Source organism: Bos taurus, chromosome 21, assembly GCF_002263795.3.
Source record: "Bos taurus isolate L1 Dominette 01449 registration number 42190680 breed Hereford chromosome 21, ARS-UCD2.0, whole genome shotgun sequence".
Classification (NCBI taxonomy): domain Eukaryota; kingdom Metazoa; phylum Chordata; class Mammalia; order Artiodactyla; family Bovidae; genus Bos; species Bos taurus.
In genome coordinates, this window is record NC_037348.1 from 46,766,438 (window position 1) to 46,774,011 (window position 7,574).

The 7,574-nt window shown below is 53.4% G+C and overlaps 1 protein-coding gene across 1 annotated transcript; it reads right to left on the minus strand.

Moving 5' to 3' along the window:
- Positions 1 to 1,398: 1,398 nt before the first annotated feature.
- Positions 1,399 to 3,011, minus strand: NKX2-8 (NK2 homeobox 8). The gene is made up of 2 exons (NM_001192163.1): positions 2,635 to 3,011; positions 1,399 to 1,955 (listed from the first exon to the last, which is right to left on the minus strand). The coding sequence occupies exons 1-2, from the start codon at positions 2,789 to 2,791 to the stop codon at positions 1,399 to 1,401; spliced, it is 714 nt and encodes a 237-aa protein (NP_001179092.1). The 5' UTR covers positions 2,792 to 3,011.
- Positions 3,012 to 7,574: the final 4,563 nt, after the last annotated feature.

Consider the following 7,574-nt stretch of genomic DNA (forward strand, 5'->3'; position numbering starts at 1 on the left):
AGATAACTGCATCCATATGGAAGGCAAGGTGGCCAGCAGCTGAGACCCAAACACCCCCCTTCCTTCCCCCTCTGCCCTCCTGTCTCTCCCCACCCCCAAAATCCCAGGTGATAACAGGACCTCAGCTATCTACCCTCCCGCAACCTCCTCCTTCCTTTTCCTCCTGGGACAAAAAAGCTAAAACCCAAAAAAGGGCCAATGCCTACTTCTCACAGGCCTAATCGAGCCCTTGCTCCCGCCCGTGGATCTGATGCCTCCAAACTGCTCTTTAAACTCGAATCTCCCTTCACTGGGCGCCAGAAAGAAAGGTCCTCACTTCTTCTCCGACAGAGTGAACCCTACACTGCATGGGAGGCCCTGCGACTACAGATACGGAGGGATGCCCAACGAAGAACAGTTACAAACCCAGCGGGGTAGAACCCTAGATCCCGCCCGGGCGGTACAACTGGGGCCGTGGTTGAAACTGGATGAACCAACGGGTCCACCCCGGGGTCAGGCTCCCAGAGCTCTCCAGGGCTGTCCTTCTCCAGCGGGCAGCCCTGAGCTGCGTCATCCCCGCCCCCACCAACCCGCTCCCATCCCACCCTGGCCAGGTGTCACGCCAAGAAGAGGCGGAAAATCACAGCTGCCCAGTGAGGCGTTCGTAGCCGTAACTGGGGGTTCCCCGCGTGGTCCTCGGGTCCCCGAAAGGAACCGCCAGCAGCGCGCTCAGCCCGGGTCCCGCTGGCATTCCCCGAACCCTTTCGGAGAAGCTCATTATGCCCTCTCTTTATGCCATGTCCTGGCCGACTCGGTTGGCGGCTCCAGGGCCTCCGTCTCACGTTGGGAGCAGAGCCACCACCCCACACTTATAGGACCCTCAGAGGTGCCTCTGCCCCCCCCCCCCCTTCTCTCCCTTCCCCTTGTTTCTTCCTAAAGGCGTGTGGGGACTGTGCTCTGCCCTTCTACCCAGCTCGGGGTGGGCCTTAACTTGGCGAGTGAGGAGTGGCCCGGCGCCCCGAACTCCGGATCGGGAAAGCACTGTTCCCACCTCCGTTCCCGGCAGACACGCAAAAAGGGGACCCAAACCTACATATTTTATTCTCGCACCACAAAGAGGAAAAATATTCTATTTCTTTTAAAATAAGTTGCTTCCCATACAAATAGCTATTTTAAAATGTACAAATAAGGTTCAAGCAATAAAATCTAGCTCTGGGTCTGGCGGTCGAAGGAAGAGGAGACTGGGTGTCTTGGCGAAAGTTTCCGGAGTGCCGGCCGGTGGGGGCGCCGGAGAAGACCCCCGCGCCGAAGGAGGTGGGGCGGCGAGACGCGCTCCTTGTCTCCGGCTGTAGCCCGGCCCGGCCGCAGAGCTCACTCCAAGTCCAGCGTAGCCCCAGGTGCCCGCGCCCCTCGGCTGCCTCACCAGTTCCAGGAGACCAGGGCGGGGGGCGCTAAGTGCTGGTAGGCGGGGAAGAGGCCGAAAGCCGAGCCAGGCCCGAAGGCGGCGTAGCCTGGCACAGGGCAGGCGGCGGCCGGCGGAGCCGCGCTCTTGTCCCGGGCGGCGGCCGTGCCCCCCTCGGCGCTGCCGCCGCACGGCTGCCCGTCGCGCACCAGCACGGGCACCACCACGCGGCGCAGCAGGCCGGGCGCGGCGCGCACCTCGGCAGCCGCTGCCAGGTCGGGCGCCTCGGCGACTCCCGGCGCGCGCGCGCGCTTCAGCTTGTAGCGGTGGTTCTGGAACCAGATTTTGACCTGTGTGGGCGTGAGGCGTAGCAGGCGCGCCAGCTGCTCGCGCTCGGGCGCCGACAGGTAGCGCTGCTGCCGGAAGCGCCGCTCCAACTCCAGCGTCTGCGCCTTGGAGAACAGCACCCGCCGCTTCTTCCTCTTCTCGGCGTCGGAGCCCGGAGACGCAGGCCGAGCGGACGGCCGCTGCGACGAGTCCCTCGGGCTGGCCTCTGGGCTGCTCTCGTCCGAAGCTAGGGACGCAAAGGAGACACGGCCCTGTGAGACGCCGGCCGCCTCTGGAGCGCGGGCGCCGACCCACGGGCGGGAGGGCGCCCCCACTCGCCCGCGGCTTTCGGGATGAGGCCGTTTCCTTTCCTGGACCCATGTCTGGACAACCACCTCTCTGAATTCGACGACCTTTTAGACCACAGCCTGGGACTGCGCCTCCAAAGAAACCCACCCCGGGGGGTCTATTAAAACCATTCAGTCCTGGTCGCTGCGCTGGCAGACGAATTCACTGCAAGCTGTCTCACCAAAACGGGCCACTTTGAGGTCGACTGCACTACGGTTTGCCGACGTTTGCAAAGCCCTGAATCCAGGCTCGCCAATACTGCTCATCCCAAACCGAGGCCAGAAGAACGTGGCCACTTTTTCAGGCATTTAAGGGCGGCTTCTTAAATATTTAAATATTCTGACCCCTTGAAACGGAAACCCAAATCTCGGGCGTTAGCGCCAGGCCCAGGGATCTGCTCTCAAGATGTGCCAACTGACATAGGGATTTCAGGAGGACAGAGTCTGTGGGTCCAACACAGGAAATCCAGACCTTGGGCTGGGGTTTCCGCTTCCCATCCCCGCACGAGCCGGGGACTTGATTCTGAGCCCGCTCACTTCCCCCGCCTCCACCCCCGCTGCTGTCCTCTGCTCACTCACAAGGGTAGTGGCCGCGCTCGGATTCCAGCCAGGTGGCGCAGGGGCCGGGCTCAGGGGCGCTTAGCTCCGGCTCCCTCTTCCGCAGGTGCTGCGCATCCTGCTCCGGTAAATCCAGGAGCCTGCGCACGGTGAAGCTGAGGCGTCCAGAGGTAGCCATGGCCGAGCAGGGGAAGGAGGCGGGGGCAGGGTAGATCTGGAACCGAGGGGCGGCCCGGGACGCCGCTCCTATGGGTGGGCCTGAGAGGCGCACGCCATGCACTGGCGGCCGAGATATTAGCGCGTTTACTGTGGAATCCCAGTTTATATAAACAGCTCTTCCCACCCGGGACGCTTTGAAAGCAGAGGTCCGGGTCTCCCGGGTGTCAAGTACCTGAATGAGTGCTGCACCAAAGCCCCGGCGAGCCCGGAAGGTGCCACCCCCGCCCCGCCCCGTCCCCCGCCCCTCGGGCGCCCCGTTACATCCCAGAGGCGGCAGGAAGCTGCCCTCCGCATTAGTGATTCTGTCTGATTAGCCCCAAGTGGGGACAGATAATGGGGATTGTTACCAAAGAATAACATCTTGGGTGGCGAGCGGTGGCCACCGCCCGCCGGTCCCGGCTTCCTCCTCCTCCGGGGCTGACATCGAGCCTGGCCCTGCGGGAGCGCCGGGAAAGGTGGGGGCGACATGGGTGGGTTTATGAGCACCCAGGAATTTATTCCTTGTTTGCTTTATTCCTCGAGCTTGTTTGCTGGAGTGTTCGTTTCCCGCAATTATCCGGAAAGTGATTTACAAGGCGGCGTTGAACACTGGCGCGCTCTCTTTCTCTTTTTGGCTGGGCTCCTGTAAGGATTCAGAGGCGAGAAGTTGCAGGCGGGCGCAGAGGAGAGGCCTGGCCCCGCCAGCACCTGTGCAGAGGGTTTCGAAGACCGCTAGGAATCTCCCACACCCCAAGCGTCCGCAACTTCAGCGGTGCTCGGGAAGGGCTGGGAGCATCCGGGGAGCCCCAGTTCTGCGCGGGTTGCCCCAGGCCAGCAAAATGGAGGCAGAATCAGGCCAAACTGCTTTCCTACGAGGCATTAGGCTCGTTTTCCCACTCTGCCCCGGTGGCTGGCCCAGGCCCACTCTAGGCCTCACGGGCGGTGGCATTTCTGAGGGCGTTGCTGCCTCCTTGGCATCTGGGCACCGCCTGGGCTCCGTAGCCTCAACGTCAGGCCGGGGGCTGGAGGTGCGTCCTCTGCCCCAGACCAGGCCTTGGGTGGCTCGGGCTCTCCGCTCCACCAAAGCTGCCGGGCCTGGTCTGGTAAGGGACCGATTGCGGGAGTTAGGAGTGCGCCCGCCGGGCTGAAAAGATGGCCTGCTCGGGGTTTCCTGACATCTTCTCGTTCCCTAACCGAGGAAATGGTCGTGTAGAAGGTGCAAGGAACCGGGCACATTTTCTTGGCCCATGGTTTCACGGTAGCTGCGCTTCAGGCAAGGGCCGAGCGAGCGCGCTCTCAGAAGCCTCTCCTTCTGCAGCCAGTGGATAGGGTAGTGGGTTGTTAAATTTAGGTGCGAGCCGGCGGTACTTAGGTGACCGCACCTGAAATCCTGTCTCCACCTGATCTGAGCTCGGACCCGGCTCCCGTGCAACTGGAGCCGCCCCACCCGGCCCGGCGCACCCTCCCCAGGAGCTTCCCTGTCATGCGTGCCCGAGGCGCCCGGGACTGTGCGGCGCGCTGGGTGGTCGGGCGGAGGCAACCCCAATACAGGCCAACTGCTAGGCCGCGGACAAAGGGGAAATGGAGCTCGACGCCCCGGACCTGTTGGAAGCATTTGTTCCAGTCAAGATTTTGCATTTGTTCAGTCCGAAATAATGCGTGATTGACGCCTGCTCACAATGCGCTTTAGCGCGCCGGGATAAATCGGAGCTTGTCCTGTGTTGTCATGGTTTTCAATGGGGTTCAATGGAATTGGGAGCACGGTCCACTCTGCTGGCCGTCTCTCCGAGGTCTCGGCAATAGATTTATTAGTTATGTCTTTTTAAAGAAGATTAAATTGAAATGACTTGGCTGTCCGCTCCGAGCTAGGGCGGAGGAGGGAGCTGACGGTAGAGAGCTGCAGAAGCCGGAAACCCTGCGCGCACAGTGCCCAGCACCTAAGTTCCGCACCCTAGAAGTTGGGCAGGTCATAGACTGACCCAGGGCCGCGTGGCCTTCTCTCTGGCTGGCGCCCGATGCCTAGCAACCTCTGTCAGCCCCTCTCCTGGGAGAGGTGGAAGGAAGGTACCGACAAAGACTGTCCTAGGCCAGTATTAGGACAGACTCCCAAATTTGAGTCTGAACTTGGAAGCTGGGTCAGGTAGAAGCTCTGACCTGGAAGCCAATTGGCATCCCAGCTCCATCCCTAGCGAGCTTTAATCACCTCACCACTCTGAGGCTCTTTTTTCATCCGAAACAGAAGAGAATACATTCAGTAATTTCTAAGGACCCTACCAGTTTTATGATTACGTATCTCTTGAATTTTTCTAAAACCATCTTCATCGCATTAACTAGCAGACTTTGGTCTTCCTACCCTTCTAGATCTCTCATCCCTAGGATCCTGGCCCCACATTTTCCAGAATGTTCTAGAAGAGCATGTGACATCTTTTGAGTTTCCCAAGGAGCCTCCACAAGAGTGGGGAGGGGTAGGTAGATAACAATTTTGCCAAGAGAACCAAGTCAAGAGAGGCAAAAGAAGCGTCTTTCCTGGAGTGACTGACCTCTCTTAGCCTTTTAATCTATTTAACATCCTAAGCCCACACTGACGGGTAGAAATAAGCAAATGGCACTCTTCAGTTCTTAAGAGCTCTTAAGCATCAAATATTTGCTTTTACTCTTAGTATTTGGCTCCCAAAGAGGAGATACATCCCCCATCTAGCAGTTGTGCTCTAGAAAGGACCTAGCTCTGGGATTAGCCCCAAATATTACTTCTAGCCTCACCTCCCTATCTGGGAACAGTGTTCCTGAGCCCCAGTCTGTGTTTTGAATACCCCAAGGAAACTACCTCCTGGTTCTGGAAAGCACTGTAACTTCCCTACCTCATTGTGGATTCTGCACTAGTCCAGTCCTCCTTTCAGCTCTTCTCTGGGACTTTACCTAAATTATCTCCAAGAGCCAGAGCCGGAGGACTCCAGGAGATAGTTCCACTTAAACTGTGCCTTCTGAAGAAATGCAGAAAAAGGGAGAGCCAAAACTATTAGATGCAGGTGCTTTTTTAAATTGCCTCTTCGCATCAGATAAGCTCAAAGACATGGGAGGAGAAAATAATTTTGATATTGGGTCATTAGAAAAAAGGTTGTCATGATATTAGGTTTTGTACATATTAGAAATATCCTAGAAATCACTGGTAAACAAATGACTGGCTATTCTTTTCCAGTTTTAAAATATTCCTCGGTGCTCTGGACACTTGAACTTCTTTTGAAACTCAACATAGCTTGTGAATATTATTATTTAATTAGATAAGTATTTGTTTCCCTGTAATTGGATGTAGTACATCTCAATCCCAGTAAGAGTTTTTAATCGTAAAGCATCTGTGCTATAGTGAGTATACTTAAGCAGCCTGCACTAATCACCCTTTCAAAAGTATTAGCCAAGATGGTCATCACTGCTGTGTGCTTGAGAATTTAAGACTAGAAAATTCTGAAATAAAACTAAAGTATCTTGATTAAAAAAAAATGATTGCATCTATATCTTGCATTCTGCTTTTAAATCCTTCCATTTTGGTTAAGTGTTTCACAAAATCCTGCAAATCTATACAGTCTTGAAAAGAGGCAACATTGCAAATTCCCCTTGATAGATGGAGGGCCCTCAACTGCCAGGACATTTTTCTTTGCCTCATAGCAACTGCTCTCTCCTTTTTTATCAGTATTCTGGTTAAAATAGCAAAAGGAAAATAAAAATGGGCTTTTGACATTTCCAAGAAGAAGTGAATGATCTTCATCAGCCTTAGGATGGAAAGAAAAGGCAGCATTTAAAATCAGACCTTTTTGCCTTTCCTTCTAAAAACTACTTGCCATGAATAAGTAAACATTTCCCTTTTAATGGCTAATAATCAATTGCTTGGCGGTGGTCCAGGCCTGGCTGCAATTCTTTCTCAGTTGTGCTGATGATATATACACATGGGACAAGGAACAGCAATTACTTTCAGATTGGGAATTTAGTACATCTTTGAAATGGGCTTTAGATTTTATTGTTTAATGTCAAATGACAAGATTTGAAAGGTCCCACCTTAAATTCCTTAAAATATTGACTTTACATGGACTTTTTTGTTGTTGTGCTTGATCACTAGAAGAAAAGTTTTTCTCTCCAAATATGTTTATCTAGTTTTATCTCGTTATCTTTGTTTAGTTATATACATGGAAAAAATGTAGGGGGTAAAATGGTTTAATGAATTAAAAAGGAAATGTATTTCATTATAGTCTCCATTTCCTAAATAGCCAGCAAATAACTTTTTAGTTTTAAACTAGTTTATTAAATATGTCTGGTCTTTCTCTTGCCTTTCCATGGTATCAGAGTAGCTGTGGTAGCATGGAGTGTAAATTGTCAGAATAAAAATAATACTACATTTTGTGGAGGGTGCTAAATCTTATTTGTCTAGAGCTAAACTGCTCAATTTTATCTAATCTTTTCTTTTTAAAAGGGTAACAACTTATAATCCTTTGTTTGACTGATATAGATGTAATTTATATCATACTCTTACTGTGTTTAAAGGCCTAGGTCCTAAGTCACATTTAATGTCACACCCAGACACTGACAGAGTAGACTGACCCCAGGAACATATTTCATAATACTTGCCCTGGTACATCACAGAGAGGCCTGCCTACAGGGCATGCATATAACCACCAGCACTTCAAGTCAGTTGTTATTATTTTTCCATAAGTTACCCAAGCAGTTATGAGGTCTTTTTAAATATACCTTTACTTTGTCTGATATTAGGGATTTTT

Excerpts from the sequence above, each read along its gene's own strand:
- NKX2-8 (NM_001192163.1), bottom strand. The coding sequence starts at position 2,791 with ATGGCTACCTCTGGACGCCTCAGCTTCACCGTGCGCAGGCTCCTGGAT. Across the intron at positions 1,956-2,634 it reads CGAGCGCGGCCACTACCCTT|CTTCGGACGAGAGCAGCCCA; the intron begins GTGAGTGAGCAG and ends TTGCGTCCCTAG.